Source organism: Lissotriton helveticus, chromosome 8 (genome assembly GCF_964261635.1).
Source record: "Lissotriton helveticus chromosome 8, aLisHel1.1, whole genome shotgun sequence".
In the NCBI taxonomy this organism is placed as follows: domain Eukaryota; kingdom Metazoa; phylum Chordata; class Amphibia; order Caudata; family Salamandridae; genus Lissotriton; species Lissotriton helveticus.
The window spans coordinates 1,311,651,235-1,311,670,364 of NC_136069.1; the positions used below are offsets into that span (position 1 = coordinate 1,311,651,235).

Below are 19,130 nucleotides of genomic sequence, written 5' to 3' on the forward strand. Positions count from 1 at the left end.
TGAGGATAAAGAAGGCTCTGACATTAAGCAGTTTGACATTTCACTGCTGAAAGAAGCGTTCCGATTAGACCAATCAGAGGAAGAATTAGCTCAAGACATTCAACGCATCCATAGAGAGCCTTTGAGAAAAAATCCCCAAAGAACCAAGCCCAGAAAAGTCTTGGTTAACTTTCATACATACACCCTTAAAGAAACCATTCTAAATCTGGCCTTAAAGCAGAAATCTGTCAGTGCGAAGGGATTCAACTTTCAAATCCGATCTGACCTGTCCAGGGTTACTCTGGACAAACAATGGGAGTTCGGGAAAAGGCTTGAGGCTTTCAGAAGATATGGTGCAGTGGCTCAACTAGTTTTTCCGGCAGCATTGAGAGTTATGTATAATAACAGCATGCACAATATTAGATCAGTGCAGGCAGCGGACGAGTTACTTCTGACTATAGGTAAAGAAAAAGGAGCGGCTAGCTAGGTGAAGCTTTCTTGAGTGGTTATCTAATAATGTTTAGCATTCTATAAAACAAACAAAAAAAGAACATTTAAAAGAGAGAAACTAAGGGGAATCTATGTGTATGAAGATGGAGGGGGAGTGTGGAACAGATTAGAAGAGAAAAAGAAAAAGGGAAAAAAAGATGGAAAAAAAGAGGGGGAAACAGGGGAATAAAGTAGGGGGAAAAAAGTTTAAAAAAGTATAAAAAAAAATGGGTGAAATCATGGTTGCAGTAAAAGTAGTGAAACTTATAACACTTATTATATTTAGTAAGAAACGTACTTACATACTACCTAATATAACATGGTTCTTGTAGAGGCTATATAGGACAGATATATCTCTCCTCACTCTTATTTTGCTGACATTTTTTCTTCTCTCCTTGTTGTTTTTTTTTTACATCTCCCGGTCATAACTAAGATGGGAGTCCACGACAGAGTGCTATCTTCTGGTTTTTCCAGATAGATAGAACAAGGGTTTCCCAGGGGAGGAGGGGGGTTAGTCAGGGGCACTGGGGGGGGAGGAGGGGGGGGGGTTGCAGGGGAAAAAATTAAAAAAGAGTCCTCATTTTCGTTGTAAATTGGCGTTATACTTGATGTTGCCATTGTTGCTTCTAAAAGGATATGTCTCTGATCAATTCTCTCTTTATAGGGGCATATCGCTTATTAGTTCCTTTAAACCTGGGGGTGTTAAAAAAGTAAAGATGTGGAAACATCAGTTCAATGAGTAAATTGGTTATTCTCTCCTGGAATGCTAATGGTTTACGAACTAACCCGAGGAAAAAATTATAATGCAATATCTCCGAGATTCAAGTGCGCAGATCATAGTACTCCATGAGACACATTTAGCCGAGCCTGAAATGCTTGCATTAGTTAAAAGGAATAGATGGATCGATATTTGTATAACAACTTCACAATTGACACACACTAGATGTGTGGCAATCTTATTTAGAAAATCCATTAAAGCGAGACTGGTTTCAAAATTGGTGGACTCTGGTGGTCGCTGGGTAATAGCGTCAGTCATAATATTTGGGTCTCCGATTACTATAGTGGGATTCTATGGTCCTAATCAGGATGATCCTTCGGCTTTGAAGGTTCTTTTTTCACATCTGTACCTATTTCCCGAACCGGTTATCTTAGCAGGTGACTTCAACATAGTCCTGGATCCCTTAGCGGATATATCACCTTCTAATAGAGCTAAAGTCCTATCTAAAACCAGGTCTTACCTGCAAGATAACATGAAGCAGTTAGGATATAATGACATCTGGAGATCAATGCATGGATTACAAAGAGGAGTCACATTTCGAAATTACAGATTTCACCACCAGTCTCGAATTGATTTTATTTTGATTAGCCAATCCTTAGTTAACCTGGTTAAATCGGTATCTCACCTACCATTTCATTTATTAGACCACGCGGCGATTCGCTTAGAAAGGGTTTCCTAAGAGTCGATCAAGTAATTGGTCCTTTGATCGTTCATTATTGTCCTCACCTAATATCATCGATGCTCTCAAGGTAGAGGTCCAGTTTTTCTTGGATGAAAATATAGGTTCTGCCTCTCCAGGTGTTATATGGGATGCACTTAAAGCATTCTTAAGGGGTCACATAAATAACAAAGCTTCATATAAGAATAAAATTATAGGGAAGCAGTGGCCTCCTTAGAATTGGAGTTGGTTAAACTCCAAACAGAAATTGCTAGTCACCCGGATGCCCTCCCACCCACAGTACATGAGTGGCAGAATAAAGCGACCATCTTAAAAGGAGAGCTAAGCTCAGTGTTAAATGCTAGGGTTTTAGAGAGATGGGAAGCCAGCAAACTGGCACATTTTGAGTATGGCGAAGGGGCCAGTAAGCTGTTGGCTTGGAAGACGAAGACGGAGTTAGTTCGAAATAACATCAACTCAATTACGGCCGGTGGAATAACATTCTCCACCGATGCCGACATTAGGAGAGCGCTTCGTGATTTCTTCAGTGAAATATATTGTGAAGATAAGAACGTTGAGTCAAAGCAGGCTGAAGATTGGCTGGCGGGCGTCTCTCTTCCGGCATTGTCATCAGAACAAAGTAATATGCTGGAAGATCCCATTTCACAGGAGGAGGTCAGGCTAGCAGTAGCAAAAAAGGTAGGGCATCAGGTCCAGATGGTCTGCCATTTGAAATTTATAAAGCTCTGATTCCAACAATTCTCCCCTTCCTGACGGAGTTGTTTAATAAGATCCTTCTTGAGGGGATGCCCCCTCCTATATCATGGGATAGTGCCTCAATAACACTGATTCTAAAACCGGGAAAATCAGCAACGAGTTGCGGGTCTTATAGACCAATCTCTATCTTAAATACAAATTACAAAATCTTTACATCTGTATTGGCAAATAGGTTGGGGGCAATGGCAACAAACATCTTGCATGTAGACCAAAAGGGCTTTGTAAGGGGGCGTCAGCTGTATGAGTTGACCTGTGATCTTATAGGTGCCATCGATATGGCGACGGTGGCGTCACTTCCTCTTGCAGTGATGACCTTGGATGCCACCTAGGCCTTCGATAGAGTTAACTGGGTTTACCTATCGGAGGTCTTGGGAAAATTTAATATCGGCCTAAAATTTAGGCGCGTAGTCAAACTCTTGCATAGGAATCCGTCAGCTTCTATACTCGTCAACGGAGAACTATCAGACCCATTTAACATCTCTCTGGGTACCTGAAAAGGCTGCCCCCACTCCCCCCTTTTATTTGATCTGTATATAGAGCCTTTTGCTCAGCGGATTCGAGACAATAGTAACATCAAGTCTTTTGTGTTTGAAGGGTGGGAGAGGAAGGTAGCCTTATACGCGGATGATGTTCTCATTTTTACATCTGAATTACGGTCGGCATTTCCGGCGGTAATATAGTTGGCTGAGGAGTTCGGAGCCGTATCTGGCTACGAAGTTAATGCTGCCAAGACGGATATAATGGTCTGGAATGACCCTGTGCCTGTGGCAGGGGTACAGCTAAGTCCAGTCCTGCGGTATTTGGGCCTAAATATATACAAGGATATAGATGAGATAGTTCCAGCAAATTTCTCGCTCATTGCTAAAGAATGTCGTAGGTTAATGAAATCATGGTCTTCACTTCCACTATCTTTATTGGGCAGATCCAATCTAGTTAAAATGACGATCTTACTGAAGGTTACATTCTTATTTAACACCATCCCCCTTTTTTTTGAACCTACAATGATAGCCAAACTCCAAAGAGAAATATGTTCTTTTATTTGGAATAATCGTAACCCTAGAATTGCCTGGAAGAAGATCAGGCGCCGTAGAGAGAAGGGAGGATTAGCGGCGCCCGACCTACAGCTCTATGGGTGGGCCTTTCAGATGTCCCATGCCAGGATGTTGTTAAAATCTCTGATAAACTCGGGATGTGGGCATTTGTTTGCTGCATTACTCAGAGGGGAAAAGGTTGCCGATCACGAATTTTTGTTTAAGTTTGGGGATCCCAAGTTTAAAAAAAAAGTAAAACTAAAGGTGCTGAGAGATTCATGTAGAACATGGGCTAAACTTAGGCGTACTATTAAAATTGACTATTATTCCTGTAAGGCTCCATTATGGAATTCACCTGGGTCCCCGAGCTGGCTTTTGGATAGCCTTGCAGTACCACTACGAGAGGCAGGATTAGTAGTATGGGGGGATCTCTTTGTTGATGGTAGCCTACTTCCGTGGGAGATATTGAGTTTAAAAATAGGGACGTGGTTCTCCAGGTTTAAAGACCTACAAATACAAAGCTGGGCACACTCTCAGATTTCTGTTAAAGGTAGATTTCAGCTGGGGGGTGATAGTACATTAGTGTCCCTCTTAACAGATAAGCCTCTATCCAAGAAAGAGGTCTCTCTGGTACAATCTCCTATTGGATGAAATCGAGGGTGAGTTCCAGTTGCCTGATCTACTGTGGACTGCACATATTACAAATAACAGTGTGGAGAACCTGTGGTTTGAATCCTTCAAGATCATGTGGAACATTGTGAAACCATCTTGGCTACGCCGAAACCACTTGTTCACATTACATAGGGCCTACTATTCGCCCCAACGTTTATCGAAGTTTTCGGATAATTCACCTGTCTCATGCCCTAAATGCGGCTTGGTAGAAGGTTCAGATCTACACATGTTCCTAGATTGCCCACTTTTATCAACCTTTTGGGACTCAGTTTGCCTATCACTCTTCACCTCCCTGGGATCCCAAGTTACATTATGTCTTGCTCTTGTCATTTTTTTTTTTTTTTAAAACCGTATTGTACAGAAGGCGCGCACAGATACGGGCCTACAACCCACCGGGCCGGCCACCACAATTAAGAGACATACGAGGCAATACAGAAGAGACAACAGGATTTCTAAGTAGCTCATATGAAAGGCAAAGGCAACAAGTCTCTAAGTCGCCATCACGGACAGGATAAAAGTAGGTTAATTTTATAATAGAAATAAGGGTGTCACAGGATAATGACAATCTGTAAAGTCCGGAGGGCCGTGGCGGGCCGTGAGCAAGCCGAAGTCTCGAATACAGGAAAAAACCAACAGAGCAATACATTTTGGCAAAGGCAGAACGTGAGACTCACATCAAGAACAATCGCAATCGCTGCTCAGCACCCACCCACCACTACCAGGGCACATAATAATAAAACAGCGAAAAATACGCTTACAAAACTAAAAGCCCTCCGTCACAACAACCCAAGGGAGGAAAAGAAAATGGGGTGGGGAAAGGGAAAAAAGGGGAGGAAGAGGACATCAAAAAAGGGGAGGGGGAAAGTGAGGGCGCAGCATCAGTGCACGCCCCCCACGGCTAACAAAGCACCCAATCCTAATTCGGCACATGGAACTAGTGGCAAAAGAAGAAATAAGTGCGTAGTAAACCGGGAAAGCAGACATATCAAAAGGGCCATGCCAGCACAAACACCCCGGGGGGCTACGTGCCGACACCGCGCCACGAAATTAGGGGATACATAAGAGCCATAGAACCAAAAAGAGGAACAGGGAAAGATACAATAAAGAGACCCCCCCACCACCCCGCACAGCCCACCCTGCACCCCTGCAGAAGGCTATGGCCTACCCCCCAGCAGCGTGCCTGTCGCCTTAATTAGAACCCGATATATAGAGAAATATAAGAAAGAAAGAATCACTTAGATTAAAAAGGGGGGGGGAGGGAAAACAGGGAAAAAACAGCGGGAGAGGAGCCACATAATCAAAACCCCTTCAGCTCCCACCCCCCCGCCCAAAAATACTCAGAGCCCACGGGAAGATAATAAACACACGGATAAGCTCCAGGAACGTAAAGACGTATCAAACATAATCATACAAGTATGAACGGATCACCCAACCATACCACAAAATAATAGTCCACAGAGGCAAGATCAGCTCAACCCTGTCCTCGTTTTTCGCAGACTGTAATCGTCCAGCGCACCAGGAACCAGATCACATAAAACAGGAGGTGAATAACAGGGAGTCGAATCAAAAATACACTCAAGTTGTAGCGATCGTGACCCGGATGATCCAGAAAGTACAGTAACCACTTCAGGCAAAGTTCCGATGAGAATACGGAGAAAGCCGGTCCAGCGGCACCGTCACAGGATCTTCGTACGGCCATGTGAGGCAAAAGAGGCAAAGGAGACCCATCGAGGTCGGTCCAGACGGGATCCAGCCGGGGAACCTCCGGAGCAGAAGGAGGCACAGGACGAAGAAGGGCAGCGGACCCCCGTACATCCACACCAACAGCAGCCTCCAGGTCCACGACCCCAAGGAAAGTTCCAGCAGCACACAACAGAGATGAAGCCGCACAAACCGAGGGGGGGTCCGGCAGGCCCAACAAAGGGACCCCCCTCCAGGATAGCGGTCGGTGCGGTCATGGGTGCCCCCCAGGAGCGCAGGGCGGCGAGGATGTCGCGAAGCGTAGGCTCACCTTTACAGTATTCAGCAAACGTGCGGCGGACCCGCATCGTCGGTCCCCGCAAGGCCAAGAATAATGGGGCCGGCCGCCATCTTAGGAGCCTGGCGGGGCCGCTGCGAACACCGACCCCCGCCCGGGTATCAGCGGGGCAAACCAGGACACCGGTAACCACCAGCGGAAGTGCCACCAGGGCAGGAAGGGGAGCCACCAGAAGAAGGCGATGCGCCGGCACCCCACACGCCGCCGGCACCGTTCTCCGAGTCCGGGCGGAGGAACTCAAAATGGCCGGGCCGGAGAACAAAGGGGAGACGAGCCAGATGTACGGTTAACCCCGTCCATGGAAGTCAGCTCCCCAACACCAGGCCGCAGGACCGCCGGACCAGGCCCGGGAGGCCGCAATCGGTCTATTAGCACATCGGCCCCTCTGACCGACTCCACACCACCACCAAGGGCCGGCCACTGCGCCTCGTCCGGTCCGGGCGCCGCCAAGGAGTGCGAGGCCCGGCCGCTCCGGAGGACCCGAAGCAGACAGGGGCGTAACTCAGGATCCGTGACACTCAGGAATCACCGGAGCAAACGGTAAGTGCCTGTGAGTTATCGTCGTTCCACTGCACATCGTGGAATACTTCCCGGGGCAGGATAAAGTACAGGATATTTGTTGCAGTCAGGAGAGTGATCGGAGCCGAGCTAAAACGCGGCCATCTCGGACGCAAGCTTGGCTCCTCCCCCAGCTCTTGTCATTTTTGGTGTTTCTCCAGAGTTTCAGGGGCCGGCAAAGAATTTACTTTTCTTTGGCATTTTGCTGGCCAGGAGGGAAATATGTAGGAAATGGAAGGATCCGCTACCTCCTACCTTGCTTGATTGGCGCACCTCTGTGCTACAAACATCGAAGTTAGACCTTTTAAGATCAGGAAACTCACGCAAGAGAAACTTCTGGAGATTATTAAATTGGTAATGGTCCTTTAATCGATCTTGCCCCCCCCCCCCCCCCTCCCAGGTCCAATGATTATGCTGCTTTGCACCTTCTCTCACGTTTGACTATACCCAATAAAGTTGATATCGGTATAAGAACGGGTATATGAACGCAGCATGTGTCCCTGACGGTCGTTCCAAGGTAGCTTAATTGGAGTTTGGCACCACTTACTGAGGGGCAAAATGGGCGGCCCTTCTCAGAGCCCCTACCAGTCTATGTGTGACAGTAAGTTCATCTCCACATGCTACTAGTTGGTCACCAAGGGCGAAATATGAGGACAAAAAAAAAATAATAAAAAAAAAATAATAAACTTATTGAAGACAGACAATTTTTTTCGAGAAACTGACGCAGCTGAGTGGCAGTAGTCATTTTAATGGCAAAAGCATAGAAACTAACACATCCTATAAATATCTGGGTGTTTACATGGACTCAAAGGAAACTTTCTTCAAATAGAAGGAAGTGGTCGGGCCCAAGTTCTGTCAATCGAGGCAGCTTTAACGAAGGTCGTGAGGCAGCTATTCGGACCAAGCCTAACTTCGCTTTCAACAGTAATGAAAGCTAAAATTACAAATTACTTAACATATGGCCAGGAGATAATTCTGGGGAGTAATTTTAACCTTCTGAAATCCTCATCCCCAGCCCAGGTAAGACTTGAGTTTGGCCTTGTAGATCACCGAGGGGTTTGGGCTGCGCGTTCATCAAGCTGTGTAACAGACTGCGTAATTCTTGGGAAGTAAGTCTGGAGGCCAGGCTGTGGCAAGAAATATCAGCCAGCCAAATAGGACAAAAACATCAACGCTACCTAAAACACTCACTGCAATTGCTTGATGTTAATGAATACTGGGGCACCAACCCACCCCAGCAGGCACTAAAGTCGGAGAGGGCATAACTGGGCAAAAGAAACCATCCCAGGATGGTCCTTTCGGGGTTTAAGCCCTGAGTAGAGGCACCCTAATTATCAAGCACTTAAACAGTACTTTGGAAAAAAAGGTTTTTGGCACGGAGGATGGGTGATTGGCCATTTCTGCACCATCTACCAGACTAGCACTGTCCAAGTGCCAATACCTGGGGCAGGGGGTGCGGGTGCACCTCAGAGTCTATAGAGCACGTGGTATGCGTCTGTCCCGCGTTACTTAACGACCGAAGGAGCAGACAAAAAATGTTTGCAGCAGGATCTCGAACAACTCTGCTCCAGCCTGTACACTCTTGGCGATACCCGAGACTACACAGGACTTTCAAACTTTTAGGGACAAGTGCCAAGTTTGCCTCCCTTTCTTTTTCCTTTGTTTGTGACTGGATTGTTCCCTTTTTTAATAATGACGTTTCTGCTCCTGTGGGCACACGTCCTTTACCAGATAAATTATGCCCGGGAAATTTGACTAAATGTAATATCGGGAACATCAATCTTCAATTAACTTTAGAAACATCATAGTTTTTAACTTATGTATTATTGGCTCTTTCTTTTTCAATCTCTTTTTATACCTATAAAGCATTTTATAATTTTAATGATTTTACAGAAGTCTGCACTGTAAAGAATTGCATTCTACAGCTAAAGAGCCGCATCAAGTGTGGTGTTTTTGGGGCATCCTCGCTTGAACATTTCCAAGCTCAGCCGCATACGTCGATCAAAGTGCAAGAGGAGTTGACCTCTGGATCCTATCTAGAAGGGAGCTACAGTGGTTTAAAAAAAGTAGATCCTATCGTCAGTGGACTGAATATTGTAGAGGACTGCAAACAAGCAGCATTCTTTTGATATCTAGAAAGGATATGTTAAACACATTGTTTTCAAATGATTGTGTGATGTGCTGATTACCATTTGTTAGCTTGATTCAGGCCTGATTAATAATCATGGTTATGTGACTGTATTGCCTCACTATCCTTTGTCATAGTTTTGATTCTGATATGCATAACAAATTTTGATTGCTCCATTCAGGCCTGCCTAAGAATTCTGTTTCTGCGCATCACAATTGATTTGTGTATCGGTTAGTGTTTTATTTTTCATACATTGTGCAGTTGGACATTAATTGATGATCTCTAATTCTCTCTCTCTTTTTTTTTTTTTGCTGATCGCCTTCCTTCCCAAATTGCCTTTTCTATTTATATGGCAGTCCGCTGTAATATTTCAGAACTACAACCTGGAGTTTTTTTATCTCGACTCATATTTTCTTTAAAATTAGGCTCTGTCTATATTTGTTTCTTGGACATGTAGTGGGTGTCACGTATATTTCAAGTTATTTTATCAATACAAGCATTTTTCTGTGTTGTGGATCAGCTGGCGTGCATGTTATGTTCCTTGGGCTTCCTCTGGTTTATATAAGACACCACTCATGCACAAACTAATTTCAACTGATCCGACCCATTGGAAGCAGTAAGTACATTCCACATCTACTTGATAGCAGGAGAAGCGTATTCTAAGGTAATCACCAATATTTTCATCACTGATCATCGTTTAATTTGGCTTTTGACAGATTTCTAAACTGATTAAATGGTGATTGTGCCGATCAAGGACTTAGTATTTTTCCTTCATTTGGACCAGAAATTCTGCTGACCGGGGGTAATGAATGTGTTCCCCCTACCCCTTCTTGGTCTTCAAACGGGTCTGTAGCCCACACAACATTTATGCATGGTACTAGGATTACTTTTATAGTATTTAATGAGCCTCCGTAAACACTTCAACTGACATTGCACCAGGGTCTTTGGTCTGATAGCATTCAGTTCTCTATTTGATCTACTTAATATTTAACTGCTTGTTGGGCATACTCTGACCAACCTGATAAGAAACCATGGTGCCATAACTCTTCCATTTATCTTGAAGCAGCCCTGTGAATGATACACATGCCCCATGCTGGTCTGTAGACCAATGAATGACTGAATCACTATTTTAGACACCAGTTTCTTTAAGTTTCTCTGCATGCAACGTTGGTGTAAATGTAGACACATTCCTTCAGTCGTTGTACTGCCACTTTTGGCTTTCACAGGGCTGTAAAGGCTTCTTAGAGCTATATATCCATACACAAGGCTTCCACCATTTAAATATGTGTGGATATTGTTTTTATTTCTCGGAGTATGAAGTGAATCCTGATAACATAAGGAAATGCTTGAAACGCTTTTCTGACCCAGATCATTTCCCATTCTTGGGAAGTGTAACACATGCGCTGAAGACTGTGAGGCCCCTAAAACTTTTAGTGGCCCATATAACAGTGATATTATGTCCTTGTTTTTCATTATAAATGCTACTTTTGATGAAGACCCTGCAAAAATATGATACGTAAGGGGTGGAAACATCAATGCAACAGCATGTAGATTTGCATTTAGTGATATCTGTTCAAATTGTACTCTAAATTTGAGTGATCTTTTCGGATAGAACTTAGTGCAGGCTTATTTACATGTCGGTTTGTGTTATATTTATTGCACACTAGAATTCACTTATGTCTCGATACAGTGTGCCGTTCACTGGAGCACCTGTTATTAAAAGATCAAGCTTTTTTGTGCTACTGTGTTCTGTGGATATGTGTATTTTATTAAACCATCTAACTAAGCTTGTCGCTATAACTACGAGTTGTTTTGCTTAGAGTGCAAAGCCTTATTTGCTTCCTCCAAGGGATATACTCAAAATATCACATCACTTGATTTACTCGCTGAACGTATGACCTCTCTGCTCTCATCTTACCTTTGCCTGTAGTCAGCGTAACCATTTATTTACTCTGTTGACAAAGGTCTTGTAATGCTGCAGATACTTGTATTTTAACATATACCCATCTCACCCAATTTGTCTCTCTCATTGATGCACCCATTTTGTAAGCAGTAGTTATCCTTTTCTCTTGGAACCCAATATCAGGGTGCAACTAAGCTCTTCACAATTTTCTGTTATCTTTGATTCTTACTTGCAATCTCCTGCAGCAAAGTAAAACGAATCCTCTTTCTTGCTTGTCTGAACACCACCCATGCAAATGCCTATCACAGTAGTTATCGCGTCCCAGTCATGCTGTACGCTTTGAGGCTCAGCAGCTAAACAATTCACAACATCCATCCAGTGAATCTGTGCGTTTTAGGAAATAATTAATGTTGTTTTGCCTGGGTATGTTTTTTTCCTTCTTCTGCTACCTCCCGCAGTACAGCGAAACTACTTGCTAATCCGAAACTATGCCAAAGTGCCTGTGTACCATATCACCAAGGAAGGCGAGTAATAAGCATTGATGCGATGCTACAAAGAATTGATCAAGTGCAACTGTAGACATTTGCTTTGTTGGCATGCCACTTAGCTGGGGAGGAATGTTGAGCAGACCTATTCATTCAGAATATGGACAACTTAACAGAAAATAAATTTGCTAAATTTTGTGCTGTTTAGTCTTGTATCTATTGGACTCACATAAAATGGATGTTTGTGACCGTGGATCACTTGCAGTGTCCAGTAGCCTTAGGAATTGGAGAAGTAAAGGATAGCCAAAAGAAACACAACAAGTAAATGGGTGAATTCTCAAGGCCCAACCTGGGAGAGATCTGGTAAATTTGTCTGAAGGCTGAAAAAGTGATATATGAATGCAGAGGACAATCCTTACAAAATCGAGATGACGTGGGGAACCTGGATAGCACACTTTGGGTTAGATTGCAATACAGGGTCATTCTGGGTTAGGCTATTGCCTTAATATAAGGTAATGCATGTTAAAAGTCTGAAATACAGACTGAAAAGTTTTAACAGAGCAGACAGTGTTCTCGATCACAGACGTTACCAAATGTATGTATGGTCCATCTTTGCTTCCTGCTGCTGTATGTTTTAAACTGCTTCAGTAAATGATTGTTCATTTTATTGCATATTATGCAAGAAAAAATAAATGTTTTTTTGTTTAAACAAGAGGAAAATCTTTTGATAATTATTGTAAATCTCGATATTGTACAGTATGTCTTAACAGTGTGATTCTCAAGGGGATGTAGCAAGAGAAAAATGTAAAGGTTATTGATTTCAGAGTTCTATCAGGCTCAACAGTTAAGGTACATAGATCTACTTGAACATTATTGGCTGTCATTCAAGGTGTGCTCCACCCTTGCTGTGCTATATTGTCCAGTGTCATCGCCTGCTCTCATTCTGCAGCAGCACCCAAGCCACAGTGCTCCAAATCTGCCCAATCTTCAATATTCACTGTTTCCACTGAGTCCCGGAGGTTTAGGTTCAAGGCTAAAATATTTTTGAGACCTGGTGAGCACAGCATGTTCAGCGCCCCTCCCGCAAATAATTTTTTTAAGATGTGGAGATATACTACTTCAGCATTTGTGATAAATTACTGATTCTTAGTGGAATGTATTTTATATTCGCCATTACTTGAATACACCTAATACCGCAAATGAACGATTCTGGTGATAACCGTAAGGTTTGTCAATCTAAGTGCCTTGAAGATTGCCACTGCAAGTATTTCTGATTCTCTTGTTGAAATGTTGTATTTGAAGATGTGATAACAATAAAAATTGTTTGACAAAAAAAAAATTTACTTGAATACACCTTTTTTAAGTAAATATACTTTATAATATAATTGAATGTTTACTAAATTGGGCAGTACATCGTGATTCATTGTTTTGCTTACATTACTTTATTTTTTCTTTTCTAGACCTTTTGGACAATGTTATGATTTTCTGACGCTGCATACGGTGAAGAAGTACTTTGTTCCAATTGTAGAAATGGTTCCACAATTTCTAGAAAATTTAACAGATGATGAACTGAAGAAAGAAGCAAAAAATGAAGCTAAAAATGATGCTCTTTCAATGATCATCAAATCTCTGAAGAACCTAGCATCTAGAGTCCCAGGACAAGAAGAAACTGTTAAAAGTTTAGAAATATTTAGATTGAAAATGATTCTTAGGTAAGAATTACTGTCTTTTCCTATTGCCAAGCAAAACAATGACCAAGTGTCTGGTTAGTGTTTCTTTTTAATGTAACTCTTTGTTTGTTGCAGATTGTTACAAATTTCTTCTTTTAACGGTAAAATGAATGCACTAAATGAAGTCAATAAAGTGATATCTAGCGTCTCGTACTACACCCACAGACATGGAAACCCTGAGGAGGAAGAGTGGCTCACAGCTGAGCGTATGGCAGTAAGTGATATGTGCTTAATACCTCATTTAGCCCAAGTTTTATGGCCATAGATTTCAAAAGTTAACTTGATTGTCTAAATTTATTTTTATCTTATACTAGTCTTGTGGAGTTTTAGGTAATATTTTTGTCTATCACCTTTACTTCTATAGTGATTAGCTGTTTTAGGGCATTTTACAGCAAGGCTCATATTACGCTTCTCTCTGTACTGGAGATCAGAAAGAGTAGGTAATGTTTGAAGAAAAATAAAAATGTAATTAGTAATTTATAGTAATGGCAATTATTTGTAATGGCCGTTCTTTTGGAATTTGGGTGGCAAGAGCATGGGGCAGGTATTTCTACCCAATAGGTGTATGTAAAATTTGGACACAAAACAATGTTTAGGTAAATGTTTAGGGAAATCAATACATAATCATCCACATTCTCACTGAGAATCAAAGGTGGTATAGTGCATCTATAGGTGATCCATACCCTTGTGGATGCATATAAATCCGCACACCTAGAGATGACAGAGTTTCCAGAGAGCCACAAAATTGTGCACATATGCCATAAGGGGCCTGTGGTGTTAACCTCATCACAAATCTCCGGTGAGAAGCCTTGTGTGTCTTGTTGTCCATGCATTACTTTTATCTTGATTATTTTAGATTTATAGGGAAATATCACTTATTTGTCTTTATATTTTTGTCCCCTGTGTGATCCCTGCAATTCCCTGTACAATAATTTAGAGAAGGTATTCCGGTGATCCATCAGTGACTAGCTAAAACAATGGGTTATTAAGACTTACTGCTGAAATTTGTTTCCAATGAGAAATGTTATGACTTGTAGTGAGATTTGGTTCCCTTCCCCTTCATTGTTGACTATGTAATTCTGCTGTTCAAAGGTTAATCAAACATATTCCGTGTTTATAATGCACAGTGTAAGATGTCTGAAATTCTCTCTGCTTTATCTTAAACTACAGTAAAGTGCAGGATTGGTGATCACGGTCTCTGCCACCACCATATCTGTTATAGGAGTCCATCTCAACCTGCAGTGTCCTTTAAGTTAATAATCTCCCAGTCCCCCCCCCCCCAATAAAAAAACATTCCATGTGCCGTAAAGTAATAGACTTGAATGATATATAGTCATTCATGTCTATATAGTGTTGTCAAAGTAACTGAGAAATTTGCAGTAGCTTCTAGTGGACGTTAGTCTTCGTCATCTTGACTACCTCACTCCTTCCTGTATGTACTCCACTCAAGTCAAGTAGGCTTTATTAGATTTCTTCCTAGGAAGCCAAAAAAGCAAATACATATAAAAACAGTTAACATCAGCAATGCTAAAAAACAGTATATAATCTATGTAAATGTACCATAATCTTATCTAAATTAAACATTCTTTAAAGCATCAGTCTCTATCTTTAAATAAAGAACCTATCATAAATTAAACACACTTTTGCATCATCATAAAATCATAATATGATGATCTTTCTACATCTAATTACATTCTTTAAAAACCTTGTTATAGACAACATTATATACTCACTGGATAATTGTAGGAATAAAAATGCTGTGTAACGTTGCCTAAACCCAATGACCTTAGTGTCTGTAAAACCCAAGTCTTTCTTTGTTTTTTATCAAATTTACAGAAGAACATAACATGAATTGTTGTCTGCTGTGACTTTCCGTCACGGGGCACATAACAAAGGCATTGTGACCAGTTGTTAATGTCAGGAAAGCTTGTCCGGCATGGAAAATGCCCAGTCTAAAGCGTGTTCAAACAAATCTATCTTGGGTCCCCTCCATGAATTTTATATCATAGGTGACCAAGATCTTTTGATTATATTAAACACTCTGCTTTAATAGGTCCGAGGTTAGTCTGAGATTCTCCAGTAACAACATACACTCTCTTTTAAGTTCTTTTCTGTTCGTTTGTTCTAGGGATTCCTGCAGATTGTAAAATCCAGATGACCCAGGTCACTCATGAAGTCTTTAATATACCTCAGCCAGGGTATACTAAGTACCCAATGTAATTTAAAACATTCCCGTATAATTTTCCTATTAAGGGTAGTTTTCTCAGAAGTTCAGGTCTTATGCCATAAAAGAATTGTCTGAGTCTTAATTATGTCGTATAGATAAGGTAGACCCAACTCCACATGGCATGCATAGGTGAAACATATACCTGGAACAGCTAAAATAAATCTTAGGAATGCATTTTCCACCATTTGCAAGGGCTGGCAATAAGAATAACCCCATACACCAGCTCCATATATAGCGGTGGATGCACTCTTCGCCTTGTATATATTTATCAATTCTATGGGGGGTTTCTGCCTAGCTTCCTTAAAAAATTAGATAAAGCTGATGTGGCTCTTGAAAAACAGCAGCTTTCTTGCTTTGATTGCCTGACTCCACAAACCATTCTGGTCAAACAAAGGCCCAGGTAAGAAAAGACTTAGTAAAGCCGATCTTATTTTCTACGAGCATATCTCTACACTTTAAATTCCTTTACCCGCCCATCATTATGAAGGTCTTTTATATATTAATTTGGAGCACCAGATGGTGCATGTAAGTGATGAAACTTACTAATAAGCGTTGGAGCCCCAGCTGAGTGTGTGCCATAAGCACAGCATCATCGGCATAGAGGGCAGTTTTTGGGTGATATTCAAATTATGGAAGATCCCGGCACTGATAAGGCAGTGTTTGACACAAACTATTAATATATATTTTAAATAGGAAGGGTGCCAAAACGCATTCCTACCTTACCCGTCTCTCTATGCTGAATGATGTTGAGCACTCTCCCGTAGCCCCATATCGGACCCTTGCTCTAATGTCAGTGTATAATTGCTTCAGACAATCTATTAACATTTGATCAAAGCCTCAAGTGGCCATTATGGTCGACAATTTATCATGCTCCACACAATCTGAGGCCAACGATAGGTCAATGTATGTTTCCCAATTAATAGATTCAAATTGATTTCCTGCTCTACTCTGTCCCAGGACCTGCTTGAACGCCGAATTGCAACTCAGATAAAATTTCATTGGCTTCAGCCCAGTCCTGAAGCTTTTTCAGTGCATTAAGTCCAGCCACCTTGACCAATGAGTCAAGTAATGAGATTCGCCGGTAACAAGTGGGATTAACATGTCGGCTTTTTTTGTAAATTGGTACCAAAAGTGATTCTGACCAGGTATCTAAAAATTCCTGTAGTACAACTTGTCGCCATGACCTGTGTCCATAGTGGGCCCCAAATAGCAATATTAGTATTAAAGAGTTAAACTACCATCGGGACCTGATGCTTTTCCCCCGTTACTTGCTTCTAAAGTTTAGGTAACCTCTTAAAGTGTAAACTGAAGGTTAATAGTCACTTTGGGGAGGGGGGGAAGTTGGCAATCACGGTTATTGGGGTGCTCCAAGTTGCAGTGTTCTCTATTTGTAATTTTCCATATTAGAGAAGTGGGTAACCCATTCCTCTTCATTGATCGCGATCTCTATAGATGAAGTGTCCTGAGGTCTCAAGAACGGAACTTTTACTGCCCACCAAAATGCACTGTTGACTTAACCAAACTTGCTTCGTGTAGTGCCCTCCCTTTTCCTCCTCTCATGCCCTTTCTACGTTCTCTAAAGGCTTGTTTATACTCCAATCAACATACTTTTATTTCTTGCCTAGACTTCCGTGACTTATGATGCACATGTTTCCATTTCTTATATGCCTTTGTGGATCTCCACCCATTACCAACAGATTTTCAATGACTGATAAGCAAAGGAGTGTGAAATTGAAGTGACCATGGGATGCAGGAGATAGATCCTGGAACCATTATAATATGAAAAATTGTTTGTAATGGTTCCCTGCACAAGTCTTAATAGAAGACTAGAATTTTTAGAGGGCTGGTGCTTTGCACTATGGACCCACTAGTGCACTCATAAGCTGCCCAAGAACATGAGCATGGGTTTTACAGTTTAAAAAAAAATGTTTATAAGAATGTCTTATTGACTTTATGATATCCCCGAATTCTCCTGTCTTTTTTCAATGGATTATCTGGAGGCTTTAAAGAAATCTGCCGTTGATCAACCATTTGGAAAGAACCTGGATACCTACCTCCCTCCCTCCCTCTTAAGCAAACTCAGAAGGTCGACATTCTGTTACTGCTTTTCCAAGGACACAATGACATTTGTGGTGAAAAAGAAAGGGATTTTGAATTACTGTGGCTAATGTGTAAAACCATGAAAAGCCTCAGTAAATAGCTACGTAATTTGTATGCTTTCTGACTGTATTACTCTTTGAAGTTCGTTCACTTTGAAAATATCGCCGTACTGAAGCACAACAATATCTGTGTGTGCCAAAAAGTGGAACAATTAGTTGACTTTTTAGATGATGCCCCTTTGAAACCACTGAATGATCTACTAGAATCGTTCTTCCCAGGCACATATCAATATTAAGACCAGATTCAATTATTATAGAGGTTGTCTGAAGTCGCAAAACAACTATCTCAGGCTCTCATTGGAACTCAACTAGTGTAAAATGTTGTGATTTGGTCTGTAGTCTGATAAGACTGGACACAATACAACATATATTCCTTCACAAAAAATGTAATCAAAAGTAATAGCCACTAAAATGAGACAATATATGAAGTTTTCAAATGCTTCCTTTTATTTATTTAGCTGTTTAAGCAGGTAAAACCATGAGGGTTGTTAATTTAGATTGGAAACACCACCTCAGGCACAATACTAGGCCTAGCATGGCTCAACTTTGCCATTACAATTTAAGTGTTTATCAGACACTGCCTAAAAGACAAGGCTTGAACGAGTATGGTGTATGGCATCTGGAGTATGAACTTCTTTATACCTACCAGAGCAGCATTAATGACCCTTGGTTAGTGTCATATCTGCACTGCAATGCAGGATTCCATTCTCTGAGTATCTCCATGACACACTTGTAAAACACACACTCCACTAGTCTAGAAGAGTAGTAGCCAATTCTTAGTAAACCCACAGCTAGGACCTGGTGCCTGTGATGTGTCATGTGGATGGACGTTTACAGCCAGAGTCCTGATTACATGCTAGCCTGAGCATCCTGCTTTTTGCCAGGAATGTTCTCTTGGGTCTTTGGAAACTTCAGCAATATTTCCTGTCTGGGTGTGGACCAAACTGAAACATTAATTAGTTGTCCATTATAAGAGGAGACTTTATTCCTAAAGAAATGTATTTTCGAAGGGATGTGATTGATAGCATGTGCAAGTAAAATCTAGGGTCACTAAACAAACTTTGATTTGGCAGTCCTCGCAGTAGCATCTACAACCCTCCATTATTTTTTCAGCCCAAGATCTTAATAGTCTTTACAGCACCCATTTGAATAGATGCTCTGAATGGGGTTGAGAGGTGGCTTAAACACAATATAGTTTTCCCTCGCAGTATTAGACACCACAAGCCTATATATGATTGTTTTATTTTGGTAGCTGAGGAGTCTCAAAGACTGTATCTCATGATGCGGAATTACTAAACAAAGTGCCCTTTGAAGGCGTAGGCCTCACCCATTCTGATAATACTCCACTGAACCAAAACATCTGATAGAGAGTTCTAGCCTTAAGTTTCTTACCGGAGAATATTCCCCAGGGGTCAGACTGGATGTAGACATTTTTGGGCTGTACCCCTCCACGTCTAGGGTCAGTCATGGTGCGTTCCCTACCACTCCACCGGATAGGAAATCCAAGAGGTTGGATGC

The 19,130-nt window shown here is 41.7% G+C and overlaps 1 protein-coding gene across 1 annotated transcript in view; it reads left to right on the forward strand.

The window, feature by feature from the left end:
* USP9X (ubiquitin specific peptidase 9 X-linked) overlaps window positions 1-19,130 on the forward strand; it is a 1,542,050-nt gene that overhangs the window by 383,914 nt on the left and 1,139,006 nt on the right. The window contains exons 8-9 of the mRNA XM_078658291.1: window positions 12,957-13,208; window positions 13,302-13,440. Of these exons, the coding sequence (XP_078514417.1) occupies window positions 12,957-13,208; window positions 13,302-13,440 (391 nt within the window). The remainder of the gene's footprint in view (window positions 1-12,956; window positions 13,209-13,301; window positions 13,441-19,130) is intronic.